A 20,126-nucleotide genomic window follows, 5' to 3' on the forward strand; every position below is an offset into this window, starting at 1 on the left:
GGGGGGGGGGTGGAAGGACTGATACCATTGAGGAGGGGGATGAAAGGGCTGATACCGTTGAGGAGGGGATGACTTTCCAATGAAGGGGGAAAGTGCCCGAAATACTCCCGTGGTGGTTCTGGGGTGGAGGGTAGTGGAGGAGGAGAGAGCCTTGATGCTTGTGGGAAGAGGGAGGGGTTCTCCTTATGCATTGGCAGGCATAATGGGGGAGCATTCAGGACGGTGGAGTTGAGACGATAGACGGAGCAGCCGTGATCTTATTGAATGGCAGAGCAGACTTGAAGGGCCAAATGGTCTATTCCTATTCCTGTGTTTATCATATCAAGTATGATGAGATTGAGTCTTGAAATGATTTGGCTGCCTTTTTGTTCATGACTAATCAATTCCATTGAAAAATATTGAATGCTAAAATGCATGTTTGAAGTAGCATGTCACTTCCATTATATTACGTATTACAAAGTTGTTTAAAGTCTGACTGAAATATGAAGTTAATGCTAAAATCCAAATTTTCATTCATGTGCTATGAATGGTTTATTACAATCATTATATGTATTTTGTTACTGAGATACAGTAGACATTAAGGATTTTTAGCATGCATGTTTACATTATAGAAATGATCTGTATGCATCTCTGGATGATTTGTTTTAAGTAAACTATTGGGAATTTTAGTTTTTTCCCTCAAATTAGAAAATAAGTCAGTGTTTATTAATTCATGACCCATCAAAAGAATCTAGAAATTACTGGTGAAAATTGGGACAGATTTACTAGAGACATAGCTGTCACATAACTTTTCTGTCTGTTCATCAGCAATGTCCATATTTTGCACTACAATAAACTGCTAAGACAGTGTCCAGTGTTGTAATCTAATGAAAAGATTTTATTTACAAGTCTTTGTTAGTATACTGACAGTCAATTTTACAGTGAAGGATCTGTGCTTTGAAACAAGTGATGGCCATGATAATTCTAAAAGTTAAAAGTTTATTTATTAGTCACAAGTAGGCTTACATTAATACTGATATAAAGTTACTGTGAAAATCCCAAGTCACCACACGCCGGTGCCTATTCGGCTACACGGAGGGAAAATGGCCAATGCACCTAACCAGTGCGACTTTCAAACTGTGAAAGGAAACCCGGAGGAAATCTACACAGACATAGGGAGAACATGCAGACTCCGTACAGACAGAGACACAAGCAGGGAATCAAACCCAGGTCTCTAGTGCTATGACACAACAGTGCTAACCATTGTGCCACTGTGCCGCCCTGCAGAATTGAGCAGTTTATCAAATAATTAACCTGATAAAAACATACTGGGTTTACTGCTTGTGCCAACTTGTGCAACTTATAGGTCATTATGTTTTATGTTTCTTGCGCTCAAAGCTAATGCTGATGGGACTTTTGAGGTAACTGAAGTGCTGTTTTATTGTTTTCACTCTCCCACAGGGTGTCTTATTGGTATATGACATCACAAACTACCAGAGCTTTGAAAACCTTGAAGATTGGTATGCTGTAGTGAAGAAAGTAAATGAAGAGTCCGAACAACAACCTGCAGTTGCATTAGTTGGAAATAAAAGTAAGTAATTCATTTATTTAGTTAGCAGAATTTTTTTTTTGTATAGTGGATAATGTTAACATACAAATTTATTTTAAGACCATTGCACTATGAATATTATCTGATGCCTTTAAGTATGTGAAGTCCAGAGTCAGTAACGTTTTATGACTCAACATGTCTGTTACATCAGAGATAAGCAGTGTTAACCATTGTGCCACCTTGCCGTTCATGTTACGCAAACGCTTATTATTGCCTACTATAAATATGTTAATCTATATCTTCATAATAAAATCCATCTGCTGTGATTAACTGTGCTGTGCACCTTGTGATGATACTGTGCCTTTAAGAAACCTATTTTTATCATGTTTCTTGTAAGGGGTATGTTTAGAAGATAATTCTGTTTTACATGGTGCCCACTAATATGGGCAACAGGCTGCTCACATGTTGAGAATGCAGGATAATGACTGATTTTAGATAATGGTGGTTTGTCTAAACAGAGTTAATGCATTTAAGTTTACTTGGGGTTCCAACATAGGGTTTTGATTAGGTTGATTGATTGACAGAGAGTCATGTGTTAATGGGTGGAGCTAAGCCTGCAAGAGGCACAGTGCTTTAAACAGTCAATTTCTGCCTGGTTCTGTAAGAAGCAAGAAGTCTGTGTGTGTCACTACATGCGTGTGTCAGCGTCTGCTTCTGTGTGTCTCTCTCTGCATGTGCGTGCGCCTCTGCGTGCACACATGCTTCTGTGCGTCTCTCTCTGCATGCATGTGTGTGTGTGTGTGTGTGTCTCTCTCTTTCTCTGTGAGTGTGTGCGCACCTCTGTGTGTGTCAACATCTGCTTCTGTGCGTCTCTCTCTGCGTGTGTGTGTGTGTGTGTGTCTCTCTCTCTCTTTCTCTGCGTGTGCGTGTGTCTCTCTCTCTCTCTCTGCGTGTGCGTGTGTCTCTCTCTCTCTCTGCGTGTGTGTGTGTGTCTCTCTTTCTCTGCGTGTGCGTGTGTCTCTCTCTTTTTCTCTGCGTGTGCGTGTGTCTCTCTCTGCATGTGTGTGTGGTGGTTGCTGTTTGGGGCTGCCAGAAGATAGGTCTGTCAGTCGCACCGGCTCTCGGTCACACTGTCGCGCTCATCGTCACCCCCTCCCCTCCCCTCCCCTCCCCTCCCTTCCCCTCCCTTCCCCTCCCGCTCTCGCTCTCGCTCTCCCCGTCCCTCTCTGTGTCTCTCTCACCTTCTCAGCCTAGTTCCAGTCTTTTATGGAATATTGCTTAAACTGGAACTAATAAAGATAGGTTGGCATTATGGATTGTACCTTGTCACGTTCAATTGTTGTTTAATTGGTAAATGTTCAGCTAATTGATTTGTTATAGTTAAACTGTGTTGTTAAATAACATTTGTTTTGATGAAAACTTTCTAGTTTGTCAATAGACAAATAGACGGGTCTGGCTTGAAACATCATATCCTCACAGTAATGTGAAATAGCAAATAGTTGGGGTCACTCTAACTTCATAATATACCTTGGGGTTTCTGATCTCATACACTAACAAGATTGGGAGCTCTTTTCCGGGATTAAGAACTATAACACAATGACTGTTGATGATCTGTTGTTTTTTTTTAGGTGTTGCATTCAGTTAGTTTAAATAGGGAGTAAGTCGTGGAACAATGGCTCTTTCTGTGGCGGAATTGTTCCTGGGTGTGGAGGAAGTCACTTGGAGTGGTTTATAAAAGGTGGTTAAAGCAAACCTTTTGGAATTCGGGGGCTGTCTGCAGTTGACTATGCCTGGAAGGGTGAGGAAGGTGCAGTTAATTGCAGTGATAACTCAGCATTCATATTTACCAAAAATACAGTCGCAAGTGTTGGAAAAGGTGAGAATTCAGTTACAAATGAAAACAGCTTGAATTAGAAAGAAAAGAAAGAGAGAGGCAATTGCAGCATAAAAAGAAAGAATAACCCTGGCAGAACAAAAAGAAAAAGAAAGAATAACAGTTGCAGAACAAAAAGACAAAGCAAGAGGAGAAAGTTTTTGAACTTCAGAAACTGGAACTGAAAACAAACAGCAACTAAACTGGCAGAGGCAAAGGTAAAAGTTCAGAGTAGTGACATTAATCCACACAATATACCTTGCAGTATTTGATCTAGTACCCTAACAAAATTGGGGGCTCTTTTCCGGGATCAAAATCTACAAGTCTGTAAGACAATGAGCGTTGAAGATCTGTTGTTGAACCAACCCATTGTAGTCAAACGTCTGTTGGGGATGTGCTTAAATAGGTTTAAGTGCTCCCAAGGTTTGATAAGAAGGACGTAGAAGCCCTTTTCATTTCGTTTGAGAAAGTAGCTAAACAAGTAAAATGGCCACAGACCACGTGGGTATTGCTGATTCAATCGAAGTTGGTAGGTAGAGCACGTGAGATGTTTGCATCACTATCAGAGGAGATACCTAGGAATTACAATGAGGTGAAAAATGCCATCTTCAGTGCATAAGAACTAATGCCGGAAGCCTGCAGACAGAAGTTTAGAAGTCCGAGGAAGGAACCAGGTAAAACCTATATAAAATTTGAAAGAATCAAACAAAAGTAACTTTGACAGGTGGATAAGAGCTTTGAAAATAGACCAGATATATGATGCTCTTAGGGAAACAGTTACTTTGGAGGAGTTTAAAAATTCACTTCCCGAAGTAGTGAGAACTCATGTGGAGGAGGGTTAAAACTGCGAGATTAGCAACAGAAATGGCATCTCATAGAATCATAGAATCCTACAGTACAGAAGGAGGCCATTCTGCCCATCTGATTTATATGTTGGTTGATAAATCAAAGTTTGGGTTTCGACGTCAATTTCAATTTGTGAGGAATAAAAACTGGGGAAAAGAGATCCGGAGGTGGTAAGGGCAAAGGAGATCTCATCTGAGATAGTAAGGTAGTTTACCTCTAGTTAAAAAGGAAATGCATAAGGATGGAAGTAAAATAAGAAACCTTGGAATGTATTCATTTAATAAAGCTGAATACATGGATTTGCAGTATTGGTGGTTTAAAAAAAGCACTGGGAAGACAGATGTGGATAAACATGATCAGCTAGTGGGATTTGTTAAAGTAGTAAAGGAAATCATGGTTGAAGCTAAAGAGGTGCAAAAGGATGTACAACCTGTTCAGGGATTGGTTGATAAGCAAGTGACAAATCTCTTCGAAGAATTTACTTGTTTGGGTAAAGTTTACTCATGTACCAGGAGGAGTATGTAAAGAAATTAAGATTTTAAGAGATACAGGAGCATGTCGCTCTTTAATGATAAGGGATGAGGAGATATGTGTTCGAGAGGAATATTGCCAGAAAAGGGTAGTATGTGGAATTCATGATTAAAAGAGTAGTATTCCATTATGTAAGGTTAGGTTGGAGAGTCTGGTGAGAAGAAGTGGTGGGGGGAATAGAGAAATTACCTTTTTCAGGAATATAGTTGATCCTGGGTAATGATATAGCTGGATCACAGGTGTGAATGATGCCTACTGTAGTTGAAAAGCCATTGGAAAATCAAACAACTGGTGTGTTGCAGGAAGCATACCCTGGGATTTTTCCCGACTGTAGTAAAGTAGAAGTTTATTTATTAGTCACATGTACGGCTTACATTATATTGCAGTGAAGTTACTGTCTCCTAGTTCCCTAGTCACCGCAGTCCCCGGCACCTGTTCAGGTAAATGCACCTAACCAGCACATCTTTCAGACTGTGGAAGGAAACTGGAGCGTCCGGAGGAAACCCACGCAGACATGAAGCCACAGGAGGAAAAATTAAAGAGTAAAGATAAGGAGACAGAGGTTTGGTTATCAGAAACCATTTTTGACCAGATGGTGGTGAAAGAAGAAAAACAGGTGGGAAGAGAATTGGATATCTTTAATTCAGGAAAGTTGGCAGAATTACAACAAAGATGTAGAGATAAGAATCTGAGTGTATACCGCAGTGTTATTACATAAAAAAATGATGTCTTAATGGGGAAGTGGAGACCTTTACATGTAGAACTTCATCAAATCATATTACTGGTGGGTTACAGAAAGGAGATGTTGCAGATAGCGCATGAGGTACCATTATGAGGTGATTTTGGAGTAAGGAAAATCAAACGAAGATACAAATACACTTTTAATGGCCGGGACTTTATTAAGGTGTAGTAGAATTTTGTCGTAAATGTCAAGTAATAGCAAAACCTCAAGCGGTAGTCAAACCAGCACCCTTAATACCCATTCTGGCATTTGAGGAACCTTTTACAAGGGTCCTAATTGAGAGTGGGAATTAGTATTTGTTGACCATAATGGGAGTCTACTAGACTTCCACAGGCCATTCCACTATGTAACATTAAAAGGATTGTAGAGGAATTACTTAATTTCTTTTACCAATACCGACTACCCACAGAAGTCCATTCAGATGAAAGATCACATTTTATGCTGAAGTTATTTAGAGAAGTCATGGATAGCTTAGGAGTAAAACAACTTAAATCAACGGAATACCATCCAGAATCACAAGGAGCGTTAAAATGGAGACATCAAATTTTAAATTCCATGTTGAGGGCCTATAGTCAGGATTACCAAGAGGATTGAGATAAAGGAATTCCATTTGTACATTTTGCAATTAGGGATATACTAAATGAATCAACAAAATTCAGTCCCTTTGAACTTATTTTTGGTTATGAGGTAAGAAACCACTTACATTGATCAGGGAGAAATTGGTGAGTCAGAGTTCTGAGATACATGGTACAACAATGTGTCAAACTTTAGGGAGGCATTATAACTAGAGCTGGTGAGTTGGCTAGACAGCATTTGAAAGTGGCACAGCATGTGGTGAAAAGAGAAGTGGATAAAAAGTCAAAAATTTGTAGTTTTGCTAGTGGGGATGAAGTATTATTATTACCAATAACAGGTGAACCATTAAAAGCAAGGTTTAGCAGGCCTTATCAAATTGAAAAGACATTGAATAAGGGGAATTATTTGATAAGAACACCAGATAGAAGGAAAACCCTGTGTCATGTTAATGTGCATAAATGGTATTCTGATAGAGAAAGAAAGCAGAAGGGAGGATGTTAGTTGTTACAACTTGGAGTGAAGAAACAAATCTAGATCATTCTGAATTTGACATTCCTCAAATTACATTGGATAGTGAGGAAGTAGTCAAAAATTGGACTAAATTACTGAGTTGCCTTCCAGCGGAAAATCAAATTGACCTAAAAGTGTTATTACTGTCACATAGAGTTGTATGTTGGAACAAACTGGGAAGTAGTAAAGTAATTGTGCACAATGTAGAGAATGCTGTTCCAATCAAACAATATCCGTATAGACTTAATCCATTCAAGTTGGCACAGGTTTAGAAGGAGGAGCTGACGTTTGCTCAGTCTGAGATGCAGCAGCCTATAGTTTCGATCAAACACAATGAAAGGTTACAAATCTCAGATAATGAAGACACAAACAGAGGTAGACGAATGCAATGTGAAACTGGTGAAGGCAGAGGAGGAGAACAAGTTACCGGACAATGATCTATATGAGGAAAGTGAGTAGGTGCGGAAATAGATGTAAGAAAAGTTGACTGATTTGTAACCTGTTCCTAAGTTGTTGAAATTACCTGACCGTAAACTGCAGGACTGTCAACAACAGCTCGTCATCTATGAGAAGAAAAATGTAGATCTGTCAGCAGTTGTATGTGATCTAAATGGAGATTGAGGAGTAGAAGTATTTAACTCTGCTGACAAAAGAAAAGGACATTGACGTGAAGTAAGACTGTTTGATGAAACTGTACCATCATTCGAAATGAACTGCTGGAATAATGAATCTATATAGCTTGCATAGACATGGTAATCCAGAGAAATAGTACTGTTCGTAGGTGATGTTCAAGTAAAGAACGATGGTGTTCTCAACACCATAACTACCACAATGATTCCTAAAACCAAAATTACAACAAATTTTGACGCCAACAGAATGCTGTATTTTGCTCCTCCTGTGTTTTTCCGACCTGTTTCAACTCCACTTTCCTGTCTGCCTGCCTACCCCCATAACCCTTGATTCTCTCCTCTTTCAAAAATCTATCTGACTCAGTGACCTAATTGATTACTGTTTTGTACCTTTACAAGTTGCCATATTTCAATTTTAAACCTAAACAGACCAGTTTGTCAATGCTGCGATCACGAGGGGGCTTTTGTTCTTCAGCAGTCCCCAGGATGACTTGCTTCCACTTTGCTCTGATGGGTTCTGAAATGGCTGCTAAGTCCAGTGTGCAACTTGGAGACTTTGCCACATGTGAACAGATTTCAGCCATTTGGCCCATCAAGTCTAATTTGTCTCCATTTGCAGAGCAGATGACACTTGTGGATTCTGGTAGATGTGTTATTGGGAGGCTTTTTTTACACACTCTTTGATGCATTGACTTTGTTTATCTGTTCCTGACCAAGCCTTCTTCAGTATCTCCATTTGATTCGTCAGAGGCCAGAAATTTCCAGATTCAGTTGAGATGTTTAATCTCATCAAGGATGATTTGAGGATATCCCCAAAGCACTTCTACTGTCTTTCTGGGAGTCTCCTGCCATCACTGAGTTCCGAGTAGAACAGTTGCTTCTGGAGTTTGGTGTCAGGCATACAAACAACATGCTCTGTCCAGTGGAACTGGTTTTGAGTGATTAGTAGTTCAGTGCTGGGCATGTTGGCTTGTAAGCTGCTGTTGGATTATCTTTCTTCCCACTGAATTTGGAGGATGTTATGAAGGTACCACTTTTTTCAGTGCTTTGAGGTGTCTGCTGTAGCTTGTTCAAGAGTTCATAGAATGTAAGTTCACTGCCATCCAATAAATCATCACCATTGTCCCTCATGGGTTTGAGGTCTTGGCTCTTAAACGTTCTTTTTTTCAGTTGGCCAAAGACTGAACTGGCACATCAGAGGCAGACATTTAAGAGTACAGAAATACTTTAAAGCTTAAAGTTAATTTATTAAGGTCACAAGTAAGGCTTACATAAACAGTGCAATGAAGTTACTGTGAAAACCCCCTAGTCACTACATTCTGGCACCTGTTCGGGTGCACTGAGGGAGAATTTAGCATGGCCAATGCACCTAACCAGCGCATCTTTTGGACTGTGGGAGGAAACTAGAGCACCTGGAGGAAACCCACGCAAACACAGGAAGAACATGCAGTCTCCTCACTGACAGTGATCCAAGCTGAGAATCAAATCTGGGTCCCTGGCGGTGTGAGGCAGAATGCTAACCCCTGTGCCATGGTATGTGTCCATGTTTTCTTGGATCTCTCCATTGATCTTAAGGGCTGATGCATTGTGCTGCAGATGATGGATGGAAGAGGACTTTGGGCCTTTCACTAAACACTCAGAAAACCAATTTCTGGTGTGCTTCGGAGAAGGAGCTTCTCACCAAGCCAAATCTTTATCAGCATAGTCTTCTGTCATCGGCCTTGGATAACTATGAAGAGTAGATATCCTAGCTGAGCTTCATTGCACCACCCTCCACCCAACCACATCTTCATAACTTCAAGAATTTAAATTGATATGTTACTAGCGCATTTATTGAGCCTTTAAACCATGTATTAAAATTTTGTTTTTGTGGGCCTCTTGCATGAAGTACATATCTTGAGGCTTCTGCATCATACACAAAGTTTAAGTCAACATTCCAATTGATCTCAAGCTGGGGATCTCTATGTTCTAATTTTGGATTTATTTTGCCATTGCAGTAACAATACAAAAGAACCACCCTGTTCCAACCGCAACAAACCAGCACACAAAATATATAAATGTAAATAGAGCCTACTTGCCTCAGCTCCTTGGTCTGAATTACAAAGACTGAGACTGAAAATGTCTGTCTTAACATGAAAGACACCTTTACAAAGTAAGGTCTTTGGGTCTCGATGATAAGAGCTAGGCTATTACCATAAAATGTAGGAGCAGAATTAGGTCATTTGGCCCATAAGAGTACTCCACCGTTCAATCATGGTTGATAAGTTTCTCGACCCCATTCTCCCGCTTTTTCCCAGTAACCTTTGTTCCCTTTACCAATCAAGAACCTACTTACCTTTGTTAATTATACTAAGCGACATGGCCTTCACAGCCATCTTTGGCAATGAATTCCATTGATTCACCATGTTGCCTGGATTGGGTGGCATGCCTCATGAGGATAGGTTGAGAGAGCTCAGTCTGATCTCCTTGGAGAGACAAAGGATGAGGGGTGACCTGATAGAGGTGTATAAGATGGTGAGAGGTATTGATCGAGTGGATTCTCAGAAGCTTTTTCCCAGGGCTGAAATGGTTGCCACAAGAGGACACAGGTCTAGGGTGCTGGAGAGTAGGTACAGAGGGGATGTCAGGGGTAAGTTTTTCACTCAGGATGGTGGGTGTGTGAATTCGGGTGGTGGTGGAGGTGGATTTGGTAGGGTCTTTTAAGTGACTTTTGGATAAGTACATGGAATTTAGTAAGATAGAGGGTTACAGGTATGCCCAGTAGGTAGGGACATGTTCAGCACAACTTGTGGGCTGAAGGGCCTGTTTGTGCTGTAGTTTTTCTATGTTTCTACCAGCCCCTGGCTGAAGAAGTTCCTTCTTGTTTAGGCTCTAAAGGGTCGTCCCTTTATTCTGATGCTGTGCCCTCAGATTCTAGTCTGTCCTAATGGAGACATCTTCCCCACATCCACTCTATTCCAAGCCTTTCAGTATTCTGTAAGTTTCAATGAGATTCCCCCTCATCCTTCTAAACTCCATTGATCACAGATCCAGAGTCTTCAAATGCTCCTCATACATCAAACTTTGCATTCCTGGGATTATTCTTGTGAACCTCCTGTGGACCCTCCAGGGCCTCCAGGGCCAGCACATCCTTTCTTAATTACGGTATCCAAAATTGTGCTCAATACTCCAAATGTAGTCTGACCAGAGCTTTATACAGCCTCAGCAGTACATCCCTGCTTTTGTTTTCTAACCCTCTCAAAATGAACGCTAACATTGTGTTTCTCTTCCTAACTACCAACTCAATCTGCAAGTTAATCTTGAGAGAATCAGAGTTCTACAGATTCACCATTGAAATTCCTCCTCATCTGTTTTAAAGGATCACCCCTTTCACCTGAGATTGTGCACTCTGGTTCTAGTATTTCCTACTAGTGGAAACATCTCCACATCCACTGTATCCAGGCCTTGCAGTATCCTGTAAGTTTCAATAAGTTCCCCCCTCATCCTTCTACACTTCAATAATACAGACCCAGAGTCCTTAACCATTCCTCCTATGATAAGCTCTTCATTCCAGGAAAAATTCTTGTGAACCTCCTCGGGCTATTTGCTTAGGTATGGGGCCCAAAAAAAGCTTACTGTACTCCAAATGAGGTCTGACCAGAGCCTTATGGCACTGAAGAGGATGCACAGGAGATTCACTAGGTTGACTCTGGAGTTGAGATGGTTGGCTTATGAGGAGAGACTGAGTAGACTGGGGCTATACTCATTGGAATTCAGAAGAATGAAGGGACATCTTATAGAAACATATAAGATTATGAAGGGAATAGATAAGACAGAAGCAGAGAATTTGTTTCCACTGGCAGGTGAAACTAGAACAAAGGGGCATGGCCTCAAAATAAGGGGAAGCAGATTTAGGACTGGGTTGTGCAGGAACTTCGTCACACAAAGGATTGTGAATCTGGAATTCCCTGCCCAGTGAAGCAGTTGAGACCATCTCATTGAATGTTTTTAAGGCAAGGATAGATAAATTTTTGAACAGTAAAGGAATTAAGGGTTATGGTGAGCAAGCTGGTAAGTGGAGCTGAGTCGACGAAAAGATCAGCCATGATCTTATTGAATAGCGGAACAGGCTCAAGGGGCCAGATGGCCTCCTCCTGCTCCCAGTTCTTATACAGCCTCAGAAATACATCCCTGCTCTTGTATTCTGGCCCTCTCAACATGAATGCTAACATTGCATTTGCGTTCTTAACTGCCGACTGAACCTGCACATTAACCTTAAGAAAATCTTGAACAATTACTCCCAAGTCCCTTTGCACTTCTGATTTCTGAATTCTCTCCCCATTTGGAAAATAGTATATGCCTCTATTCTTCCTACCAAAGTGCAAACCTCATTCTTTCTCACATTGTATTCCATCTGCCACTTCTTTGCCCATTCTCATAACCTGTCTAAGTCCTTCTGCAGCCTCCCACCTCCACAATACTACCTGTCCACTTATCTTTGTATCATCTGCAAACTTAGCCACAATGCCTTCTGTTCCTTCATCTAGACCATTTGATGTATAAAGCAAAAAGAGGTGGCCCCAATACTGACCCCTTCAGAACTCCACTAGTTACCAGCTACCATCCTGAAAAGGAACCTTTTATCCCTACTCTCTGCCTTCTATCAGTCAGCCAATCTTCTATGGCCTATTAAAAAGGAAGGATGCTGTAATCATTAAGGAGTAAGATACATGAAACTTAAGTAGTAGAGCAGGAGTAGATTATTCAGCTGCTGAGCCTGCTCCACCAGCCAATAAGATTATGGCTGATTTGATGTGACATTAACTCCACTTTCCTTCTTGTCCCCTGTAATCCTTGACTCCCTTGTTAAGTAATGACTCATTGGTTAATCAAGGCAGCAGTAATGGCACATATTATGTGGGATGCCTCAGGGCAATGTGCTTGGATAAATTTGGTTCCTAGTATGTATACTTAAAAACCAAAATTGGAATTGTGTGATTATTGCTGAATAGCTTGAATTGGTATATAACTTAAGCTGTGAAAGCTGAAATGAGGGCCCAATCTTAAAGCAAACTTTGCACCTAGGCTGATCAATAGCATTAATTGAAAAGCAAATGGATGCTGGATTATACTTTCAAATCTGATGAATTCAAGTCCCCAAATTCATGGCCTAGATTTCAAATCACAATGATATTAGAGAATCATTCAAGAATCTGGGTAGGTAAAAGCAATGAGGTTGACCAGTGGCAAAGGGAAGAAGCATAAGGAATAACTCTAAGTTGGGATTCTTCAAACTGAACAGGAATTCCACAGTGTTAATTTACACTTAATTTGATAGAAAAGGTAAACAATGCAAATACATTAGAGCAACACTGTTTCTGTTGAACTATGGTTATTGAGGAAAGGCAACGTAAGTACAAAAATAAATTCAATACCTAAAATGACCAGGGTAGCATTTTGGATAAAAAGAAGTCTGGAATTATTCAGGAGAAAGTTGGAGGGCTTGACATAATACTTAAAATTGATCATAAATTTTCCTCCTTGAAAATAACATTAATTGAAAGCAGGAGAATGTTGTATAGTCCATCAAGCCTTCTCTACCGTTCAATAAGCTGTAATTCAATATCAACTTGAGTTCCTGCCATACCCCTGTATATCTTGGTTCCCTTCAGGCCTAGAGGTCAATGGAGTGATCTTACCAGCTTAAGGAGTGATCTTATCATTGGTTATTCGTCTCTCACAATGATGTGGGCCAATTATGTGTGATTTTGGTCTCTGTATTTAAGAAAGTACAGCAAAGCTTCACTGGATTGGTCCCTGGATTAAGAGAATTGTACTATGATAAGAGGATGAGTAAATTGGGTTGATACTGAGGGTGGCATAGTGGTTAGCACTGCTGTCTCACAGCACAAGGAATCTGGGTTTGAATCCATTCTCGGGTAAGTGTGTGGAGTATGCACATTCTTCCAGTGTCTGTGTGGGTTTCCTCTCACAGTCCAAAGATGTGCAGGCTAGGTTAATTGACCATAGTAAATTGCCCCTGAATGTCCTAGATGTGTAGGTTTAGGAGATTAACTGGGTAAATATGTGAGGTTACAGGGACATGGCCTGGGTAAGATGCTCTTTGGAGAGTTGGTGCAGACTCGATGACTGAATGGCTCTAGGGTTTCTAGATATTCTCTGGAGTTCAGAATAAGAGGTAATCTCATTGAAAATTCAAGATTACATGGGGGCTGGTGCCCTCCATCTCCTTTTTTCCTTTTTGTTTTCTAAATACGTTACACCTTGAGATGCTTAATTTGCAGGACTGATTTCCAACAACGGGCAATTTTCTGACCGCCCAAGTAAAACTGTTGAATTACTGACAGTCTTGTGCTCTGGATTTGTACATACGGTGGCCTGGAGTTTCTGTTTCATTGCACTTCTGGTACATTTCTCCAATATGGTAACCATCACAAAACAATTGTCCAATTGTGTAAGTTCCTGGTGGATTTTAAATTTGGCCATATATGGCAGACGCTTAGTTGTGGGCGGGGGATGTTCTGGATGTGGAGGAGGAGGGGGGTATGATGGGAGGATGAAGAAAACAGTTTTCAAAATGGACACAATTACACCGGAATTAGCAAATGTGCCAAAACAGCAACTCTGTCCCTCGGAACATGCCAAACTCGTTTGACACAGGACCCTCGCAAGTGATGAATTTGAGTTTAAAGTTTTGAACTGAGTTAAACTTCAGTCAGTATATGTTTTTTATACAATTTATTTCCATACTTTTAAACACTGTTTAGGCGATGGCCTATAGCTTTCAATGCAGTATGATCTATCTGTTTATTGTACCATGCCAAACCTGATATTGATAAAATCAAATGTTTTTAACTTTTGGCTGTTGCATTAAATTGGCAGCTGTAAAATAGGCAGCAGCCATTCCACTCTGCCTGTTTTCTGCCACTGTCCAAAGTTAAAATGAATCCTAAAATCTTTTGTCAAGTTCTTTTAAACTTGTTTTAAGGAAAGGAAGATGGACCATTCATTTTGGGTTGTGACTTGCTGCTTGACGTGCAGTTAAACTTTGACCTCGCCTTACACAGTTTCCTCACCAATCTGAGATTCTGTTTATTTTAAACAGCTACAACTTGTGACCTTGAAAAGCAGGGGAATAATACGTTGTGAATTACATTGTACAATACTCTTTTAATTATAAAATAATGTGTTCACATTTATAATAGAAACTGCTAGTATAAACTGATGTTACTGTCTAAAGCTCATGGATATGCATGGTGGCGAGGAAGGACGAAAGAGGGAAGGGCAGAAAGAAAATTATAATAAAGTTGTATTATTTTAAGGTAGCTTGGGAAGCAAACCTTTTGCCAACTTACTGAACTTTGTCACAATGTTGAATAGGCAACAATACAAACAATTCACTGCAACGTTCCTTATATCCACAGACAAAACTTTTTCTGAGAAGGTGCTGTACACAAACGTTTTATTTAACTGTATTCAAAGTTAGAGTACAGAAAGTTTTTGGATGAATTTGATACAGACTTCCTTTTCAGATTATAAGTATGATCAATTCCAAATTGTTTGTTTCCTTTGTTTTAGATGTTGAGGATACATTTTTGATATTACATCCCTGATTTAAATTGCAGATGGATTCAATGATTTTAAACAAGTAAAAATAAAACTCTGCCGTGCCATGGTTTACTGTGTTTGAAATAGCTAATTAGTAATATTTTATGTTGTGATATATCTATTTTATTTAATTGTATTTATTAACAATTTTTTTGCGTGAAGCAATTTTCTGTGCAAATGTAGAAGTTGCAGGAATTTATTTAATTTAGTGGAGACCATTTCTGATGTTTCTTGGAATTTAAAAATGAGAGTTTTGTCACAGAGAAGGCATCTTCTGATGTCGGGACATGTTGTTTCCAAAATAAGTTTGTACTGGAACGGTGATACATGAATTACAATATTCATGAAATTGTTCTTCAGACAGACACATTTCAACCAAATTATGTACCCATTTTAGACATTAACAATGTGCTTTGGACATATATTTTACTTTTAATGTTTATCATATGTTGTGCTTCAATTATTCTTGTAATAGCAGTTATTATTAATTATAAGATCCATATAGTAATAGCTGCCATGTTGAGGAGAATTTGATAGTCTACAAAGTTCCAAAAATCCAATAAATGTGTTCAAAATCTTTTCAAGTTCAGAAAAATAATAATAGGGACCCAGAAACCTTTCTCGCAAAGCAAATTCGCAGGTTTAAATTTGAACATTGGAATTTATTATTTGCTATGTAATTGAAAAATTTAAAATTAGATTTATTTTAAGATTATTCTTGCAATTTTTAACAATTAAAAGTTCATGTATTAAACAATATACAAAGTTGTTACTTAGTGAAGTGTGACTGAGCATTTGTTTTGGCTTGGTTTATACATTTTGGCTTTTTGACAAGAAGTTCAATTGTTCTGTACTATTTAGGAAAATATTAGCGGTATTTCACTGCAGTTTAAGCTTCACAATCTGTTGCAATGTGCATATTTGCTGGAAATGGCTGGGGAAATAATGTACGGTGTATATTAGTTTTTAACTATTGAAACTAATACTTCAGGTTTAGTAATGATCAAATAGTAAGGTGACACTGCTGAGATTATTTAAGAGCTTGTGCATCCTTTGAGAGAGGCATAACATTCATTACCGCTAGTCCATGTTTACCTGTGCAGTGAATTACTTGAAACAATTGTGTTTTGCTTTGCAGTCAGTCATCTTTTACAGTGTGTCAACCTCTGTTAATTCCATCCATGTCTTCATGCATCCCCAAGGCAAAACGCTTAGCCTGGTTGGAGCTTGTGTCAGGTTTCTTTGCTTTTCCCACCATCTGATTTGAAACCAGACTCCTTAAGTGTCAAACGAACCTTCTCAGCAGATTTATTGTAAACAGAAATTAACCCAGGTTGCATGGGAGCTGCATACATTGTGATTTATGACACTCAAGTGGGTTTGGGGCTCTGGTTATCTGCAGCTTCTATGCAGGGGTATGAATTATCAGGCACCAGTGTACTTCAGATGGATGAATGATTTCTGCTGTTGAGACATGGAGATGTTAACCAGATCTCCTCCCAAATAAAGACTAATAACACTTATTTTTAAACAGTCCTTGTGACAGATGGGAGCGAGGAGGAGAGTGGATAGACTCTAATTAAGAATGTTGACTGTATGTTCTCTTTAGCTGTGATTGATTAGTACAGGAGTGCTATCTCTACACAGGAAATGATGCAGTGATACATTGCTAGGTGAAAGGTTAAATCTTAAAGTATGTTTTAATTTGTGTGCACTGCTGTTGGTAGTGATGCATTAGCTTCAGAATTTACTGTGACACCATTTGGTAAAGCTATTTCTGTAATCTATTTATAAACTCAATATAGTGGGATACAGTTAATTTCCCCAAGGACAGCAATAGGAGGTAACACTTGTATATTTTTACTCTTGCATTCATGTATAAAAAAAGTAGCAAAGCTTGATTCACAATGAGTAATAAGACCTCTGGCATTTCGTAAATCTTTAAACTTTTATTCATTTATGGATGCACTAAAATAAATTATTCCAGAAGCCTTTTGTGAACAGTAGCCTTTGGATTTTTGCAGGATGTTTCACTTTGTCTGAACACCTTTACCTTAAATTGTGAAATTCTACTCAGCTAAATATTCTTGTGTCAACATTCAATAAAAAATCTGTACTTGTGTGTGGGAGGGAAAATTGCATTCTGTTTTCCACTTCCAGGTGTTGGTGTTTCACTTTCTTGGCAAGTCTTGTGGTTCGTGAATTACATTTTTGAAACACTTTGATTATCAAATGGGCAGTTTAAATGAAAAGTATTCAAATTAATATTCACGCTTTTTCAGAAATCATTCTCGTACATCATAGGTTACTCAAAGGTTAAAAGATACATTCCAATTTTTGCTTGCAATGATTGGAACTCGCTTTCTGTCATCTTTTGAAAAGGAGGGAAGCTGCAATTGATTCCAGCCTAATGGCTAGACTAGGAAAAAGGCAACTGGGGTTTCTATTTCTGATTGCCTGGCCCATGACTCCTGCATGACGGCAGGATCAGCCTCTGCTGTGATGGTTGACTAACATGCCAGTCCTGGCATGCATTTACATTTGGGTAAAATACTGGAGATTAGCCATTACTTGTGCAATTGTCGAGTCAGTATCTGTCAGGAAAGCAGAGAAGGAAAGAAATTGGAGGGGAAAAAAACTGCTCAGTATTTATTTCATCTTCTTTGTGGAAAAAAGCTTAATTCTAAGGCTCACCGGTGTAAATTGATGCTATTTTAAAACACTAAAAATTTTTGACACAGGAGCATAATGCAATTTTATATGTAGATCATTTTTCAATTTAGATTTTAACCAAATTTAGGAATTGGAAACATTTTGTGGTTATAATTGTTTCTCAATTTTTCCGATTTCTGTACCTCAATTCTTAAAGTCTCTGAAGAACTTACAGAGCTAATGTGTTCATGATTTTAGTTTTGAGAAGTGTGTAAATGCGCAAATGACAATTTTTGATGAAAATGTATGTTATACATTCTGATTGAATCCAGCAGTATGATTCTGAAGGGAATGACTACTATCACATCAGTCCTGTAAAACAGGAAACAGTAAATCAAAAAACTGGATTTCTGTATCAAACTGAAATGGTAGAAATAAATAATATTCACTCTGCAAACAAGGTGCTTTAAATGGAAACAAGGTTGGAGGAAAGGAGAAAACAATGGTATCTCAAATATCCCAGATCAAGCAAAAAGAGATTGATATAATTTAGTTAGGATAAGAAGATATTTGATTAGAAGCTCTCTTAGAAATGAAGTCCTACAGGGAGGAAAAACATAGATCAGAGAAAATATGGGGAGTTTATTGCTAAAGAGCAGAAGTGGTGAATATTCAAATCACAACTGCTGAATACTGTATCTAAATTTTATGGAAAATTAGTAGCACTACTTCAAGACCAGCATTAGTAGGATGGCAAACAATACTGTAACTGCTGGATCAAGAAAAGTCTAATTGTATTTTTTTAATCTGCACATTTTACTGTGTATACAAAATATTATATAGAATGTTCCAGTATAGTCCCCATTACTTAAAAGGACCACATTTAAAAGTTAATCATGTATGTTGGCCAAAAACTGCTAATCACTACCCAATTGCATTAACTTTAATTTTAAAGTTGCTAGTGATAGCAGCTCAGGTGTTCTATTTCTTTCAACTGTATAATACATCATCCCTGTGATACTATGCATGAAGTGCACAAGGAAGCACGGCATGTTTTATTTAAAAATAACAGCGACTTTTCTTAATAATCTCTGTAACCTAAATTTAGTGCCGCGATTAAGCATTTGGGTTGTTTAAATGTTATTCAGTGAAGGAGTTAAAATTTGTGTGTTCTTCCCTCTCTTTGGATTTTACTGAATAGTGGCCTGTTTATGAATGACTGGTTCTACACCTTGTCCTTGCAATTGCTTGATAGCTGCAGCTAGGGTTAGGAAGGCTCTACTGAGCTTGGAGTCCTTGCTCTGGTCTAGGGTGCAGCAGCAAGAAGATTTGTTTAGATAGTTGTCGGTGCTGATTAATGCCGACCGTGTTACCATGGACAAATTGAGTTTACAGTAAATTATATACAATTTACTTTTTAATATTGGAACTGGGTTTTCATTCACATAGTCAATGATCAATTTTCAGGATGATTCCAATAAAGCATTCTTACAGAATTCAGCAATAATCCAGAGTAACTGGAGTACAAACACAGTACTACTCCTACTCCCTATTCAGCATTTGGGGCATTTGTGTGCATTTGATTAAGGTAATTCCTTGAAGAATGAATAATATTCCTTTTCAGCATTCCAAAGGGAATTTTTCCTCCACAACACCCTCGTCCACTCCCAACACCATCAGCTTTTTATCATCCAGTACCTACAGAAACCAGTGCATAATCATTCCTACAGACTTCTCAACTGCAGGATGTGATTCAAATGAATGGTTGTGTAGGTGAACCCATTTTATTATGAAATGCAAATGGCCGGAACAGAAACTCTTTGAGTGGACAGTGGGAAAACCGATACTATGTCACCTGACAGAAACCAGCTTGTGAAAAGCACATTTATAACCACATTTGTTGAGAATAGACGTATGCCAGTTAGTCTGGGTGACAAATAGACTCAGGGAAGAGACCTTGTCCAGGAAAGGAAGGACTCTGCCTGTAGGCCACTAATGAGCAAAGTGGAGCAAACCTTTAACCTACCAATTTGAAGTACAAAAACAGATCCTCACTATAGGGGCTCGATTGCACATGAGAATGCGAAGTGAGACAATATAGTGAGGGGAACTGACACTTGTATGTAGCAAGGAATGAGAGTTCAGGTGGCCATGTTTCCTGCTCAGTAATAGAGTTTGGGCATCTGCTCAGGGCTGGAGAGGAACTTGCTGTGGGAGACAAAGGATCAGTGGACATGGCTCATGTGCTGCCAGTGACATGGGCAGTATGAAGAAGGAGGTTTTGCATGGTCAGTATTAGGACCTAGGCACCAAATTAAGAAGCAAAACCTCAAAGGTAATTATTTCTGGATCATTACCTGGGCCGCATGCAAATTGGCGTAGGACAAATAAGATTATAGAAATGAATGCAGGCTCAAATACTGGTGTGGCGAGAAGTAGGTTGTGGTTCATGGGACACTAGCACCAGTACTAGGGAAAGTAGGATCTGTATCATTGAAGATCTGAGGCTGATGTTTCAGCGAAGCCTTTGACAAGGTTCCACAAGGGAGACTTGTAAAGAAAGTGAATTCCCATGGGACACAGGGTAACTTAATAAAGTGGATTCAAAATTGGCTGAATTGTCAGAGGTGG

At 39.2% G+C, this 20,126-nt stretch overlaps 1 protein-coding gene across 2 annotated transcripts in view; it reads left to right on the top strand.

Annotated features, from left to right (window-relative positions):
• Nucleotides 1-20,126, top strand: part of rab28 (RAB28, member RAS oncogene family) — a 145,409-nt gene that overhangs the window by 37,996 nt on the left and 87,287 nt on the right. For both annotated transcript variants that reach the window (XM_080190052.1, XM_080190042.1), the window contains exon 4: nucleotides 1,441-1,570. In XM_080190052.1, coding sequence (XP_080046178.1) covers nucleotides 1,441-1,570 — 130 coding nt within the window. The remainder of the gene's footprint in view (nucleotides 1-1,440; nucleotides 1,571-20,126) is intronic.

This window comes from Carcharhinus amblyrhynchos, chromosome 1, assembly GCF_965287045.1.
Source record: "Carcharhinus amblyrhynchos chromosome 1, sCarAmb.v2.hapA, whole genome shotgun sequence".
Lineage (NCBI taxonomy): Eukaryota > Metazoa > Chordata > Chondrichthyes > Carcharhiniformes > Carcharhinidae > Carcharhinus > Carcharhinus amblyrhynchos.